Genomic DNA, 17,852 nt, shown 5'->3' with positions numbered 1-17,852 from the left:
TTGAACCTTGAAGTAAGCAACAGAACTGTTAGCAACCCACTACGAGAAGCAGGGTTACAGAGTTACTTCAAAAAGAAGAAACCATTACTGCGAAAAGCAAATATCAAGAAGTGTCTGAATTTCGCAAGGAAGTACGCTTCCCGTTCTACTGCATTTTGGAAGCAAAGCACCTGGACCGATGAAAATAAATATGAGCTGAAAAACACTAAGATTCGTCAGCGAACGCGTTGATTGAGGTCAGAGCGCCTGCAATCCAGATTTACCCAAGCAATTGTTAGGCATGGGGGAGGATTACTACTAGTGTGGGGCTGTTTTCCTGAAATGGAGTTGGTAATATTGTCAGGATTGATGGAAAAATGACTGGTGAATCCTATTTGAAAATTTTGGTGGAAAATTTGAAACCGTCACTCAGGAAAATTAATATGAGACGATATATTTTCCAGCAGAACAATGACCCCAACCATCCATCGAAGGTGGCGAAGTGCTATTTCCACTCTAAAAAAGTAAAAAAGCTTGAGTGGCCACCCCAGTCGCCAGATCTGAACCCCATTGAACATCTGTGGACAATCTTGGGATGACAAGATTCCAATGGATATTTTTTTCAAATATTGTTTACTTTTTTATTTCCTAAGTTTAATCTGTATTTTTAGAAAAAAAAATTGAATTAAATAAAAAAAACACTTGAAAAATTACTTGTATTACTTTCTATTGCCTGCTATGGCTTAAAAATACCTATACATATAATTCCAGCAAGGTTTCATGATAATATGATATTGCCGTATATTGCGTTGTGCTGTTTACTTTTTTATTTCCAACAGTGTATATTTAACTCAAGGTTGAGTATAAAAAACTTGAATTGTGATTTTTGCTGTGGTTAAAGGGAAACTACCTTGAACACGGTTTACCTAATTTTACCTTACTCCACGATACCCCGAGATTGAGTCAAAATAGCTCAATTTTAGGTAGTTTTTCGTATGCGTGTACCTCTGAAACAGCGATGCCAGATTTGCAGACATGTAATTTTTCTTGTACTGAATTTATTTCATTGCAAATATACAAACCAACTTTGTTACAACTTAAGAAAGAATATTCCACTTTTTGCTAAAATTGAAAGGTTACATTCCATTAAGCCGCTCAAATCGTTTAAAAAACGTAGACTTCCTTTAATATTCCCAAATCACCTTACTGATGTTTGTGTGCTTATCTGCAGTTGCTGCTTTTTAGAAGGGCGGCTGGTTAATCAAACTGGCTGGGTCAACATCAAACGAGTTATTCCGGTGTTAAATTTGGCTGATCGTGCAGTGACCCTTGATTGTTGCTTAGAAAATTAAGTAATAACCAGATTAGTTGCTCACGGCCTAGAATCTCCGAAGACACTAAAGTGTGCTTTTCAAGTAATGCCACCATCTTCACTACTTCACTCTCCCTCATTTGGATTATCCTCCGCAGCGAGAGTGGCTGGTGCTTTTAGATTTTTTGCGGTTAGCCGGAGAAGTGAAGTCCAACACTTAACTAAACCGTTCACAACGCAGAAAAAAAATGCAGCGACCGACACAGAACAGTGGTGTGCATTAAGCTATTTCAAAACACTACGATAAATGTGGGTCAGTTTTGGTAATTTTCCAACCAGTGCTAAATTGACGACCATATCATACAATATGATTAAAGAATTTGTTTGAATATTTGTTTTTTTTTCGCAAATCGTTATATCTATTTTAGAATGTTGGAAACTTGTAAAAAATTGCCTATTAACAAAAGATTCGATCGAAGCTCGATTGTGGATGACAGTCACTCATTTTATTTAATTTCCTGCCGCAAATCTTGAGTTCTAGAACCGTGATGTTACTCTAGGTGTTTGAAGGTAACGGACGGAGCAACTATTCAGGAGACTGAGACAGTTCTGCAAAGACAATGAGACAGTTTTAATAAACTGTGGTCATGTTTGGTTGATGGTTTTTAGATTATGGTGAAAATCAGATTTGAATTATCAGTCAAAGTGCCATCAAGATATTTAATACACCATATTTTTCCACAAGCGAGTAAAACAAAAATGCTTTCATGATCTGTTGCTGGTAATAGTTTTTAAAACATTCTTTGTTCAGTTATCAAGAAAATTGATAGCATCTAGTGATACATCGAGTAAAGATAGGTGACCAAACTTTTACTTTAGTATCCTTTGACTCACCTTTCAATTTCTTATATCCCCGTAATTTCTAACTCTTTCTTTGTAGTCGTAAAAATTTCTCTGCACTTTGCTGATGGTAAAATGGATGTCAAATGAGAATCGTAATCGGAGACTCCGATTTTCCTTTAAAAATCAAGCACATTTAACTCAATCGGATCATATCGAATCACAGAAAACCTGCTAAGCATTCTACATATGTCGAAAGAACTAAAGCAAAAACATTCAGCCGTGACAGATATTTCGAAAGTTGGATTAGATAAGTCTGAATTGTGATATCCCATCTAACGTAGTCAATGACATAACTGGAGACAATTATTTCATGAAGAATCATGAATATACCTGCCCGTAAAGTTGAGATCGATAGTGTTACCACCGATTCGAATTTGTTATGCGTGGATTTGGCGAATCACGGAATAAGCTTTGTCAAGGACCCCTTGCTTCAGTGAATGAAGATTTTGAATGGCAATCGCCCCGGACGGGACAAAATTGTATGTTCCTTCGAACTCCTATCAGCTATTTGTACCGCGCATCATGCAATGCGCTCAAAACAACCAAATAGAACATTGTAGCATTAAGATCCGCTATGGCAAGTGCGCAAGTATTCACCAGGGTTACTCTTATGTTGGGAATGCTTAAAAACGCGCCTTTAACTATTGTGGGAAGAGTTCACATGATCTAGTACCATGCCTCACGAACAAACAGCACCCGAAAAATCTGAAGCTTTTATTTAATAGACGCTCTTAGTACTCTTTTGCAGAAATACTAAAGAGAATAGCGTCATTCACCATGACAGATTATTATGCTCTCTTGGAACAGGAAGAGTGCGAACTGTAAAGTTTTCGCCACAAAAGGCATCATAAACGGTAAAATTTACAAAACGGAATGGCCGTTTTGGCTTTGGTAATGTTTGAAGAGACCCAAAAACACGATTTTGGCCAGATTTTGCTTCCTGCAACATTAAGAAGAGCATACTGTACTGGCATAAGCAGGAATCGTAATTCTCACCGACTCACGCGGGATGAAGGTTATCCGAAGTCCAATTTTTACAAGATAAGATGGATCACACAATTCTCTATCTCCTCTAAAGAACGTGAGAGTTATTTCTCCGATTCAATACAATCGATAATCACGCGTAGTTCAAGAGATTTTTTTTTATTTTCATGGAGATATAAAAAAGCGTCAAACTATCCACTCCATTAGCCAGTAAACCGAAAACGAAGTACAGTACATTTGTTTTTCCAAGTTTATCATGAATGCTAGCGAGACAGTGAGCGCAAAAGAGATGTCGTGGTAATCTCAGTAGCACATTCTTCGGCGGAATGAGGTATCCAGAGAACCTACGTGATATAATAAAATGTTAAAATATTAAATCTTATTACTGATGCGATGAATTATGCGAGTTTCTTTACTCATATGAGTGATAAAAGCAATGCAAAGAGTATCAGGCATTGATGAAACCAGAACCCAGAAAGACCAAGGAGTACGTGAAGAATGCAAACGAGGTGAGTAGCAAATGGATAAAAGTGGAGCAAATTTAATAATTGTGTAAGCTTTGATAGTTGGCGTGAAGTGAAAGTGTCGAAAATTTAACGCATATAAACTGGTCGGTCTTAAGTCAGACCGGACTAAGTAGCAAAACATCAATGAATAAGAATAAGATAATATAGCATTGGATATAGAATTTCTTTAGCTACATTCCACTTTTGCCAGATTTGAAATAAGTAACAATAAGTAAAAATTATAGCGAAAAGTAATTTCAAATTATCATATAAAGGATACTGCGATTCAAACTTTAGTTTAGAGTTTAGTTTTTCTCGAAATCAATTAATTGTTACTTAGTCCGGTCTGACTCAACGCCGACCAACTGTGCTTAATACATGCACAAAACTTCCCTAAATATTTGGTTTTTACTCGAGAAATACAAGAGACTTGGTATGTACTCCTTGTTAGTACATCAAACGTTATAAAAAGGTTTTATTTTTGGGTTAACGCGGATTTAGAGCGTTTTTACTTTAACAACCCTGTAATGAACTCAATTGGATGAGGCGAAAAAAGTAGCTGAGATGAATTACCGGAACATTAACCCTAGCGTGTTCAAATGACTTTTTTCGGCTTCTCCATAGTATTCTAAACTTTTCACATATATAAGCCTTTTTGAGACGCAGCGGTTGCGAAACAACATTCTACTATCCGCCCTTCCATATTTGGCCAACTCCAATTACAGTGTAACCGGATCACTCCCCGAAACACAGACTCCCGGCTGGATCCTAATTAAAGACATAAACTTCCCCCTCCACGCTTTTATGAGAATCGATTCGGGCTTGAAAGTGAAAAAAAAAAAAAAATTCTCGCCAGTCATCCAATCTATTTGTGCAAACTCCCATACCCACATCCACCCCGAACGGTCAGTCGAGTGACTGGTAGATACCCTCTCGATGGCAGCGGCGTACGACAGGACCGGCCGTCCGACACTTGCGAGAACAATTAGCCTAATCACAAGATTTGGATCGGATCCCCACGGTAACTGGGCATGCAAAATCATTTGCTATTTTCGTTTAATAGGCGTACCTAGGCAAACAGATCTTCCCAGCCTCTTTCGATTAGAATTGGTTCTTGGCGTCGGTCGTCTCATGACAAGCGGCTCGAAAAGAGTGTTGACCTTTTCGTGCGTTTCGTCGATGGCTGCTGCTCTACGCAATTTTGCCGTGGGCACGTGCTGGAGCGAAATTTCGGAACGTCTGGTTTTTGCGCGGTCATTGCTGTGCAATTTATTGACGGCTGGTAGTCCGAAGAAGCCGCCACTTTCCGCCGGGCGTTGGGCGTGTGAGAAATTTAAAACTGCCGTAATCGATCTAGTCTCGGCACAGAGTTACAATCTAGCGATTAAAGAAGAAAAGCTTCGGTTCGCTGGTTAAAATACAGGGTCCGGGAAAATGGAATATTGATTATTGCGGTTCTTCGCGCTGTCATTGCACTTAATATGTCTGGACTGCGGTGCGGACCGGCCGGCTTTGAAGTTATCCATCCATTGACGAGAACCGCTGACCACGGCGAGCGACAATTTAACCATTGGTTATGCAATCAGGTTATGCTTCGATTATGCGGCGTGCAAAAATAACGACAATGGTAGCTAGGTGATGGTATTGATTACTATAGCGTGGAGGCGCACTTACCGGCATGTGAATTCGTTTTCACCCAAACACATCTCGAGACAGTCGCGACGGTTCACAACCTGGGCGGTGCGTTTCACGTGACCGATGAGCTTGTAACCTTGCACTCTGTCGATGCACCAGGCACGCTCGCACGGACGCAGCTTCAGGCAGGACTTCTGGGCGTAGATCGTGAACACTGGGAACTGAGACTTGGTCAGAGCACCTGGAATTAAAAGAATGTAATTTGTGTTTAGTTGGAATTTTGGGCGGAATTAGATAGATATATTTATTATATTAGAGGTGACGCGGGATGGCAGTCCCAATTTAATGTACTCAAAATTGTTGGAACTGCATAGGCAGTTTAATGTAATTAGTAAAGTTGAAATGAGAAAAACGATATCCACTCTCTTATAGTAAATTATTATTGCCCAAAAATATTAGGGTCTTTACAGACTTCGCGTAAAACCCTAGGCACAAATCCCCGACTACATACGGGGAACGTGCCATTTAAGCCAATATATTCTGATACCCGATAATATTGGTTGTACAAAACTAACGGATGAATAGGACGATGAAAATTACACAAAATGGGGGGCAAAAATGTTACCTTGCTTAACAGTAAGAAGAAAAAAATGTATTTTTTGTAGATAAATCCGCTCAAAAGCTGATGTTTTGGCAAGCTATCTGCAGTTGTGGAAAAAACGCCATCGCGAAACGACTAAGCATGGGTAACTTTACGATGACAAGTACCACCAGAAGAGTTTTGCAAGTCACAGATCACACGACGGTCTCGTAGAGCGGAATAAACCTTTTTTCGATTCAATAGTTATAACTAAACTACAATAGAGTCACTATTGCGAAACGTGTAGAGAGTATTACGATATAGTCGAAGTAAATTCGGCTAATTTTTCTAATCATGGAAAACTTCAACTTGAATATTTATTTTGTAGGTATGTGAGTACATAATGTTGTCTCTACTTTGTTTTTGTACGTATTTTAACTAATTTGGCGACTCTTGTGTTTTTGTTTTCTACAGTTTAGCAACTGAATCCAGAGGTGGCACGAGGGGACTTGTTGTTGATGTGTACATAATGTGGTCTGAGAGCGGATAACGTCCCATTATTGGAATTATAGGCTCAAATAATAGGAAAATGCATGAATTTCGACAGGTTACAAAAGTAACGAATTTCACCTGTCCATAATTCGGCATTATGCTTACAACGAACTTATCGGACGTACGTGGTGACAGAACGTGCAGTCATGCGATATATTGCAGGTTGTTACGCAAAAAAAGTTTCCATCGTCGATCTAACTGCTGAACGTTATCAGAGCAGAAGTTCGTTAAGATGAAACTGTATCTTGCGTCCACCTTTTCCTCTCGGAATAAAAGCGAAAAATCGTTACACTATAGCTGTACCAGTACATTCAATTATACCTATTATTTTGTTCTCTATCCAGTGCTTAAACGGTATTGTATCGATGCATCGGAGTGAAATGAACCATTCCTGTACAACGGGAAAAGAGTTTCGATTGGTTTCAAGCCAACTTGTCATAGACGTGCAGTACATGAGGTGGACCAGTTATTAAAAATGAAAATGGAGTTCAATCTGGTGGAAGTAACCTGCATACAGTTACATCATGTTAAAAATTATGTTATGGTAATGTTTAAAAGTTGCCACAATAGATCAAAACACTGGTCGCAGTGGAATAAACCCAACAAAAAAACGTTTAAAAGTTTAACCCAATTAGAAAACTTCATTGTGAAGAACAGCATGCAACACGGATTGATGTTCGAATTCGAGTTGCATGCTGTTCTCAATGAAGTTTTCTAATTGGGTTAAAATCGAAAACCTAGTGTATATAGATGATGATAAAATTGAAGTACGCCTAAACCACTTGGTACTACGCACTAGACCAGAGCATGTTAAAAGATTTACGCCGAAATGAGGAGAGATGGAATCTGTTACAAACGAAATTTTCAGACACTTTTAATACAGCTTAACGCTTATTGTCATCGGCGTTTGTGTAGTGGAAATGCGGATGACCAAACATAACCCTTTCTATATGACTTTGGAAGCTAAATTGGGGAGAACATCAACTATGAGCAAACCACGCTGTGCATCTACCCTGGTCAGATTTCTACGTGCCACGAAAAAGGATCTCAACATTCAGCAGCAAGCTGTTACTTTGTGGTATTTATTTTTACATGTTGTAAAAACATGAAAAATTCACGGCTCAGTTATGCTGTTGGCATGTTATATTGAGCCGTGTTAAATGAACTAGAAGAAAAAGGAAAACTGTAGCTCGAGTCCGTACGTACGTCCGTCATTGTACGCTTGTCCGGACATGCCGCAGACTCGGGTAATTAGCATAGAAGTATGTTGAAATATAAATAAAATAAAATAAATATAATAAAGGCCAAAATATCTATATTGGGTTCAATGTCGAGGAAAATTTAGTAATAACTATTTCAAGGTTCCGATTTATGTAAAATCATTTCACTAGTTCATAAAGAATAAAATAATGTATGGGTACTTTAAAAGTAATTATTAGTCGAGAAGATATGTCCATACAAAGTTTGAAAAGAAATTACATCGGTTAAAGCAAATTTATTATTTATATTTTGGAGTCGAGAAGATATGTCCATACAAAGTTTGAAAAGAAATTACATCGGTTAAAGCAAATTTATTATTTATATTTTGGAATATTTTCTATAAGGAAAGGATTTTTCATTCCAAACTTTAAAAATTACCTTAAGGGACCGACACAAGTATAAAATTATTTAGGAAATAAATTTAGGTTCCTAATAGAACATGTTATAGCCATTAATAGAATTCTGCGCTTGGTCAAGTCTCCCCATGTTCCCCTATGTGTCTGAAAAATTTCATTATTTTTCACCCTAATCTGAATTGAGAGAAACAAAGCGCCGTGCATCGAAGAATCAGAACGTGTTGCCCATATCCCTACAGCAGATAATTGGATTGTGTGAGTTTCCCTTGAACCAGTTTGACGATGTGTATACTACCAAACCCTGGGTTACCATGTTCACAGATTTTTCTGTGATGTCATAGATTTCTTTTCACAGATGGAAAATTTCACAGATTTTCACAATTTTTGGAAATATTGTGATTTTTTGCAGATTTTTCGGAAATCTATCACAGTTTTAGTTATCACAGATGGTAAAAAGATATTTTTTACCGAAACACAGATTTCAATTTGGCATCCCTGCCAACTCCCAGTTAAGCTCAGCCGGAAATGAACCGGAATTCTGGCTGGTTCCAGTTCGTATTCCGGCTCCAGTGACACAACCGATTCTAGTTAGAATCGGTTGTTGCACTGGAGCCGGAATACGAACTGGATCCAGCCAGAATTCCAGTTCATTTCCGGCTGAACTTTACTGGGCTGGTGCACCCTTTCGAATGAACCGGTTTTATCTCGGAGATCACAAACAACTCACACTTTTCTCTCGCGCTATAATCGGTTGCTCTCATCTACCGCCATAGAGTACTTGACAATCTGTATCTGTATTAGTGTTTTCAACGGTTTGTTTCCCTAAAGGAAAACAATTCGAAAATAACTTTTCGGTCGGATTATTTTCATGATGGAATATGACAAACCGGAATTGTACGTCTTCCGAATAATTTTTACAGCGGTATAGAGCATTTCAACACCATTATAAATACTTTCCGAGAGGTAATTCAAATGTTTAAATTGGCTGACAGTTTTATATATGACAGCTGGAGCAAAAAGAACCCCCAAGTTCTGTGAGTGAAATCATTTGCATAGAACTCTACTGAATACTTTACGCTGACTTCACAAATGAACTCAAGTGTTCATTTTTGACAGTTCGCTTGTACTGTTTACCTAAGAGAAGAGACGACAACATGCTTCTTGCTCTTCTTAATTTTATTTACCAGGCCCTGTCGTAATTCTAAAGACAACAAGCATCCATCGTTGCCAGATTCCATTTGCATGTTTTTCACAATTGCTGAAAATAATTGTTCCTCAAATATCGACCCTCTTTCAAGAATTCACAATAGTAGCTGCATTTAAAAATTGAATTTTATGTTATTTCGTGTCTCTCTTAACAATACACGTAGTTATATCGTCATTCAGGGTATTTATTCAATTTGCATGAAATGTTCATGTGTATGAAAAGTAGCCAAAATAAATTCAGTAGCACTGTTTTTCATCCCGTTTGAAAACATTATGAACACTCTTAACTGGCAATACGACCAATCAGAAGCTGGTTCAATATTGAGGTTAGAACTGGATCAAATTGGTTACGCGATTGTCTTCTCTTCTCTTTGCTGTTTACTAGAGAACTCTAGTTACAGTGTTGCCAAGATGCGTTTGACGTATCCAAACGAGCAGAAATCTGACGTATTTATATTGTAAATACTTCAAATTTCATGTTCGTTTGGATACGTCATGGCCTCATGGCCACACTCTAACTTGAGTGCTTTACTCTTTACATGGACTTAGAAAAATTCTTTATTTTTTGCTTCGAGTGAATCTAGTCGTCCACAAATTTTTCTAAGTCCATGTAAACAGTACAAGCGAACTGTCAAGAAAAGTGAGGTTAACTGTTTCAGTAAAGAACCTAATAGAGTACTTGACAATCTGTAACTCTTTTAGTGTGTTCTACGATTTGTTTTCCTCCACCTGTCATAGGTGGAGGAAAACAAATCTAAAGTGTTTTTTTGGGTCCGATTGTCTTCATTATGAAACCTGCACGGATACGAAAAACTACCACCTTTGACTCAATCTCGGGGTATCGTGGAATAAGGTAAAATTAGGTAAACCGTGTAGAAGGTAGTTTTCCTTTAACCACGGCAAAAATCACAACTCATTGAGAGGTTTTTATACTCAACCTTGAGTTAAATATACTTAAATTTAAGTTGAATCTACCTAATTTTGAAACAACAAACAACTCAAAAGTACCTTATTCCATGGTAGACCTGGACTGAGTCGAATCTCTCTCTCTCTCTTTGTTTTTGACAACACTCATAAGTGCGAAAGCGACGCAAAACTCAAAACTACCTAAATTTAAGTTAAAAGAACTTATTATGTGGGTTGTTTTATTTTTCCGTGTGATCAACCGGTATTGTACCAATGTCGTATATACAAGTATGGCGAAGATGGCACTTTGGTATCCGTAAGATGAATCTTACATAAGCAGTGTGAGTGAACACAGAATAAATCGGCTTGCTTTCGTCATACCGTTCGTTCCGCTCCCATTGAATCGTGTGAACGTTATGACGTCGACCCGTTGTGCTTTTGGATTGTTTACATATTTTAACACTAGCATACCGTGTGTTATGCTACACCTATATATTCCTCATTGGTATTGTACGTCTCCGGAATAAGTTTTACAGCGACATAAAGCATTTCAACACCATTAAAAATACTTTAAGCATGACAGCTGGAGGAACACAAACCCCCAATCAGTGTGTGTGTGTGGGTGAAACGATTTACATAGAACTCTATATGCTTCCTCTGCATACAGATTGTGTTTCGATTAATGTACTGTACAGGTGTACACGCAGAATTTTATTTATGCAGCGATAGCATACTTTTCTATCTGTCTCTCGTTTCATCTGCTGTAAATGTGTAGTGAGTATAGTGTATAGTTACTAGATTGATAGCTAGGCGGAGACACTGAGCAGAGCCAATTGAACAAGTCAAATGCTGGAGCCAATCGAGCACGACGTCATAAAACATGTTCCATTCGCATGTGCATGGAAAAGGTATTGTGATTATGGTGATAATTATTTTATTCTCCGTGTGTTATCGAGCGCTGAGAAACGAAAATAAACAATTTTTTTTCTGTAACACCATGAGATATGCGCACAAGTAATAAACCACATCATATCTTCGAATTGTTGACGACGTCAACAATGGAACAACAAAGTAAGATCTGCCACTTTTCCAGCTTTTGTGGAATATAGTATCTATAGTATAGTGGCACCGGTAACCCCGTAATGTAGTACAGTCGTGATTCGCTGGTTGTGCACTTTTTGACTGGACCGCTTTTTAGTTGGACCTCCGCTAGTTGGACCATTATCCAACTAAAAAGCATCTGAACGTCAAAATCTCATGTCAAATTGACTTTGTCAATCTATCTATCAGTCTTTTACATTACTAACGTCTTCTTTGGAGAGTTTTCGACATTTATTAGTCGGTCCAACTAGCGAATCAAATTCGATAGGGCTAGTTTACAGTTCGGGAAATGGATCACGGGATTTGATCAGGGAAAATTTCCCGCCGAGATCTCTCAAAACTGTCAAGCCCAAAACTCTGCTGCTTCTTAAAAATACAAACAGTATCAAACTTGCAGCGAATTGCAAACCTTATAAAAATACTATTTTCCCCGTCGGAAACAATTTGTGTTGAATTGTTCCCGACCGGATTTCTATGTGGAGAGTTTTAAAATCCCGTGATGTATTCCGCGGTTGTGTTTACACTTCAGGAAAACTGTCATTTTTGTGTAGACTCATTTCCCGTCACGGGATTTGAAATCCCGAGCTACAATTATAATACACAGGAAGCCAAATCCCGTGACACGTTTTCCGAACTGTAAACTAGCCTTTAGTTGGACAGAGGCTGTGGTCCAACCAGCGAATCACGACTGTAGACAGAGATGCCATTATATCAGATTTATCTGGCACAGACAGATTTTTAGCAGCTTCCAGACAAAAATACAAACTTCATTTTGCCAGATTTTCAAAAATTATCGAAGTTATTACACACAAATTATAATGTAACTAAAACAATAGAATTCATTTTGGAAAGTTGGATTCTATTTTCCCAAATTTTAAAAAAAAATCTGTTGATGCACGTTCTGTGAAATGTATATCAAATTTTGATGGTCATGAGGTCGCTGTCAAGTGACTGATTTGGCCAGACATTTTTAGTTGAATTTATTATTTTATTTTCTTTTCAAAATGTGGCAACACAGGTAGTAGACACTTTTATGTATTTTTTTGGATATATGCTAAAAGTTGAAAGTAGATAACCTGGTGGTTTATTCCCAGGATTTTATTTCAACTCGAATTGAAGACTTTTTTTTCATTAGGTCCAATCTGCAAATGAGAGCCCTCTTTTTTCGCTTTCTCTTTCGATTATTACTGCGAAACCATAAAACTTTTTAAACATTTATCAGTATGTTTCCAAAAAAACCAAGGTTTTTACTAGCTTATTATCCATACAGTTGACGGGAAATCAGAAAGGTGAACGAGTAATTCGCGGAAGAGAAAGTAAACAAAGAGAGGCTCTCTTTGCAGATTGGACCTATTGAAAAAAATCTTCAATTGTGGTCTTCCTTACGAGACATTTCAACTCGTACACCAAACATGAAACACTCATCAGAATTTCGACGACTTCTAGATAAACATGTGAAAAGAGCATAACTGCAAATGAGAGTCTGTTCACTTTCTCTTCCGTCAAAAACTCGGCCTAAGTTGGACGAAATCAAAGTCTTTCGATATGTACTGAAAGAATGTTGGAAAGTTTGACGCCATAATAATCGAAAGAGAAATTCAACTTTTTTGTTCGCGTCCGTTGGGTGGTTTGTTACATGGCAACGTGGACAGTATTTGCTTCTTAGGACTGAAACGCATTTCTGCTTGAAAGTGCAAAATTCATGCAATATATCGCTCCATTGTCTTCCATGGAAAACGACAATCAAACGTATGATTATTTTAAATTATTTTGTCCCTCGTCCCTTTTTATCTTTTTTGGTGTTCGTGAAGACAGCGGGGTTGTATGTTTCAGAGTATATTTATTCGAGCAGACCTAGTTGAAAATGGATCTAGTTTTTAATGAATATTTCAAGCAGAAATTAACTAGCTCTGATTAAATAAAAGTAGCTGGCCAAATGCTCCGTTGCCTCTCGGCATATTTTTACATTCGATTTTCTGTAGATAGTTTTACAATGGTTACTTAAAAGATATATTTAAATAGCAATAAGATTTACTGCACTGTATTGTGGTAGGTCTTTCTGCAGTTCGAGTTATAATTTTAACTGAAAATTTTTTTATACTTCTTGTTTTCATTATGGTATCATCAAGAATCAATTTTTCACCCATGCTTTACTTTGAAACCAGTTCTAACCTACCGCATGTGTGATTTCAGACGGAAAATGTGTTAATGTCGACTCCTTTGGGCAGTACTTAGGTAGGTAAAACCCTCACGAGGCGCCTTTGATTGAAAAAATGCATTAGGAATGTGAATCTAAATTTGGTTGTAATTGTAAAGAAATTGCCAAAAAATTCATAGAAACGTTGAAAATTAAAATTAAAAACGTTGTTTAACTTTCTGTCTATTTTCAGTTCAAATAAGCCAATACAGAATTTCAAAAAACTTCAAAATGAATAAGAAACTATGGAGCAACAATGCCAACATTCCAGTTTAAATTCAAATAGTCCTTGTTTTGCATAATACAATGAAATAAATGCCTAAACGTTCCAGTTCTGTAAACTAGTGATCAGATTTAAGTCAGATAATAAATTTTGCACATACATGTTGATAGCGGGCAAGGTAAATCGATCACCGTGTACACAGATCACCCAGGTTCAATTCCCAACCGCCACATGTAGTGTTAGATTTTTCTAAGCCGGCAATTGTTACCTTGTTCAGGTTATGATAGTTCGAAATACAAGTTGGTGACAAAATGCACACGTTGTTATCTCACCTGCTTAGGTGGCTTTAGTTGCCTGAGTGTGGCAGTGATAACGACCGATAGAATTGGGCGGTCAAAATACATTCGTACAACTGTAACTTTGCCACCTAGAAAAAATAATGTAAATTTACGTCTCCTGACCCTGACATATACGAGCATCAAAAATAACTTAGTTTTACGTTTGATTTTAATTTTACATGACGTTTAATTTCGTAAATCATGTAATTTTAATCCACATATAGCGTTTGTTCTGAATGGTAGGAAGTGTAATTTTATGTCATTGCGCATGTATATATGTTTCATGTAAAATTAAATGGAACACGGTAATGTTCCGTCATTGCGTAAATTACGGTTTGTTGATTTGTGTCATGTTTGCAATTACGTCAACGATAAAATTCAAATTTTTTTGGTGTGTGTTATTAGACTAGAAAAGAAATTTTTCCGGGTTGTTAATAAGATACCAATCCTCAATAAAATTTAATTTTAGATCTACTATTCCAAAAGCATAAATCGACATTTGAAGAGAAAGTTATTACCAACATACAACACACTGTAATTTGATACATTTTCAAAACAAAACAAATTTCCCTGTTTTTAAATTGTAGTGATCAAACGGATAAAGATAATTGTTGAACACTTTCGGTTCTCACGCGGTGAATAAACATGAGTCTAACGAGCGAATCGATCAGTGAGCCCATAATTACCAAAGTGAAAAACATAACACTTTTCCCAGTGCTATCTACCCTACTGTAATCAAACTAGATTCCTAACTGCAAACGGAAACCATGGGGAGATATGCGACCACTATAATTCATGACAATTTTCACCATTCCAACGCCCTACCCCGAATTCGTTCGGAAGTCAGTCAACACAAACAACTGCCCCATTTGTCCAGAGACAGATCTTCGCACAGTGGCGCTATATTTATATGGGCGGCGAGAAAGCGGAAACGCCGCGTCCGTATGCGGGAATTATACCTACAAGCAGGTACAATCCGTCGCGTGATCAAAGATAAACCTTGCGACTATAATCAATGCTTCCGCTTCCTTCCGCTGCTCACGGGCCCCATTCCAGACTTCATACGAGAACAATCCGCATTGATTGGCATACAAGCGGAATCGATCAAATGCACAATGGTGCCTATTCTGTTCCCAGCTGAATGAACTCACTTTCCTTCCTACCGAGCCACGAACAAGCACCGCGCGAAAGCGAAAATCAACGCTTCCCCCACTTGATCTTGCATATTCCCCCCGCCCAACCAACAGAAAAAATGCGGTTTTTTGCGAGGCCAACTTTAATCAAATCACAGCTGTTTGCGCGCGTACTGTAGCCGCAAACCCATGGAATCATTTCCCATGACCAGGTTGCAGGTAGCTGCACTGAACCATGGTTACGGGGAGAACCAGAGACATTTTTCGATTCTTGTTTTTCCGATACCGCCGGGTTCGTCGCTTGATACGGATGACTGACTAGCGCGCATTCCTTTTGGCAATAGATGTATCATTTGCATATTCCAAGCAGGACCCAGCGAAAGTACGATCTCGCTACTAAACGTGTGCTGTTACCCTGAAACGGCTTTGAAACGCACTGTTTCCTTGGTTCATAAGGAATAAGTGTGTCTCGAGACACTTTTCTCGACTTTTCCGCACGTTCAATCACACGTATTAGGTGCGGAATGAGCTATCTAGGCATGACGATTGATTTAAGCCCTTCTTGGCATGCGTGATATCTCACGAACTCCCACCGGCATTGGCACCATCATCGCACCGGCAGAGGTCGTTTCTTGGCGAACGTTTCTTGACTGCACGAACATCGCGCGCGGTTTCACGATGCATTGAAAGCGAAACTCACACCACATCAAATCGAGTCGCTTTCTTTTTCGTGAAAATTAGCTTTCCCCACGCATAGGCTCGGCACGACTTATACGCCCGAAACGTACAGACGATCGTTCAGAATTGATCTCTATCTGGATGCTTCCAAGAGAGGACACAAAGCAACACCCGAGAGCTCTGGTTAAATTGCCAACGCTCGTCGGCCAAGTCTCCTTCAATGGTATTATTGATTCCCACCGACCGGTACGAATCCGAACGAGCGGCAGAAAAACTCCCCAGTCACTCAAAAGTATTTAGTTCCCGTCTTTAGCCGGATCCGTACCCAGACGTAACAGCAATTATTCATCGATGAGTCAGTCGGATGTGTCCGGCTTGGTAGGATCTCTCGCAGGGAACTGGGAACCGATTTGCTGCTGTACAGATCAGTAATTGCAGATTATTATAAATTCTTGACGCTGGTTGCTGCTGCTTTTGTACGGTTGGTTGTGGAGCACGGATTGCCGCGCAGAGTCCGTTTCTTCAGCCTTGGAAGCGGCTAAGTAAGAAGGGCTTTCGATTGGCCTGCAAGGTGGAAATTGCCGCTCTGCGGGAGCCTTTAATCAGTCGTTTCATTATCTTTTATTTTGCATTTATAAACAACGGCGAGATATGAATCCCCTCTGCCGAGGACGTTGCTGATGATAAACCGCAGCAGCCGGGCATCGCTCGCTATGGATGTGTGTATCGAACTACTTAGAAGGAACATTAGTTTGGATGGAGATTAGCGGGGATAGATGCTGGTGCGATAGAGGCCGATCGAACAAACCTTCCTGGCGTGGTTCGAAGTGCGAAATTAGATGTATCTATCGAACGGTGATAGGATTGCAATCAGTCGGCCTGTTACGCGGATGGCCGATGGAATGTCCAGAAACGTCTGCTATCTAATTATGAACTAAATGGGATTGTTTGGACTTGTAACAGGATAGGGAATGAGCGGAATGGTTAATGGGTTCACGAAATTGCCTTCGTTTTGCAGCTAGGATGCATTATGGGCTGAAAGTAAACTGGTGTTTCTGAGATTAGGATAAATATTCTATATTATTTTTCTTACATCTTATTGCTTCTGTTTTTGAATTGTTTAAAATCAAAACGTTACCCTCATAACATAACATGAGCAAAACGAGTTTGTTCCCACCTTTTCCCATCTAAACATTCGATTTTTACAAGATTTGCTCACAAAAAAAAAAATAATTCCAATAAATATAACTATTACCTTTCATTTGAACACTAAAAGTTGCAAGTCTTAGTTATAGAAGTGAAATTATTGCAATTAGCAATTAGATTGGATTCCGATGGAGCAGTGCTACCAGGGACAGTTTATGTTGGCGACGAAAAATGAAATTTTCATATATCTTCGTTATTTTGCAAAACTAATTAAAACTGGTTAAACCTATCAGTTAAGACTGTCCTTGGCTACGTTTTCCACGCAATTAGACTAAGGTAAATGTTCGAAGAGAATTGTATTGAACATTGGAAGACAAAAAATTGAGCATCTTTCTAGCACTGCGAAGGAAGCACCTATCTTAATTATAAAAAAAAATAATTTTCGTGTTTCTTGATCCCTCATTTTCATGCAAAAGTTGTTATGAAACCCTATATGCAATAGAAAAAAATTTAGGCATAAAAGGGTTAAAACGAGGTCCATTTTTATTTTCAGATGTATTTGAATTTTGCTAATGAATGGATGAGTGATGCTGCCCTTGAAGGTGGTTCTGTGTTGTCTTAGAGTAAATTGTTATGAAAAGTAAACGTTGTTTTTAACCTCTTCATGTTCATGAATTTTTTTTAAACATCTATATCTTCCGATTTAGGCACGCTTTGCTCAATAAACGAATAAACAAATTAATAAGATTGGATTTCTATGGATCAGTGCTGCCAGGAACCGTTTAAGTTAACAGTGGAAAATGTGAAAAAATTTGAAATACTGTAGTTTTCTTGAAATAGTATTGAAAACTGATACG

General features: G+C 38.3%; 2 protein-coding genes across 3 annotated transcripts in view; one reads left to right on the top strand and one right to left on the bottom strand.

Moving 5' to 3' along the window:
• LOC131677531 (uncharacterized) overlaps positions 1-17,852 on the bottom strand; it is a 462,464-nt gene that overhangs the window by 51,494 nt on the left and 393,118 nt on the right. For both annotated transcript variants that reach the window (XM_058957393.1, XM_058957394.1), the window contains one exon: positions 5,359-5,560. In XM_058957393.1, the coding sequence (XP_058813376.1) occupies positions 5,359-5,560 (202 nt within the window). The remainder of the gene's footprint in view (positions 1-5,358; positions 5,561-17,852) is intronic.
• Positions 1-17,852, top strand: part of LOC131677534 (autophagy-related protein 16-1) — a 405,805-nt gene that overhangs the window by 68,255 nt on the left and 319,698 nt on the right. The window lies entirely within an intron of this gene.

Source organism: Topomyia yanbarensis, chromosome 1 (genome assembly GCF_030247195.1).
Source record: "Topomyia yanbarensis strain Yona2022 chromosome 1, ASM3024719v1, whole genome shotgun sequence".
Taxonomy (NCBI): Eukaryota; Metazoa; Arthropoda; class Insecta; order Diptera; family Culicidae; genus Topomyia; species Topomyia yanbarensis.
This window is presented reverse-complemented; position numbering and strand designations above follow the sequence as displayed.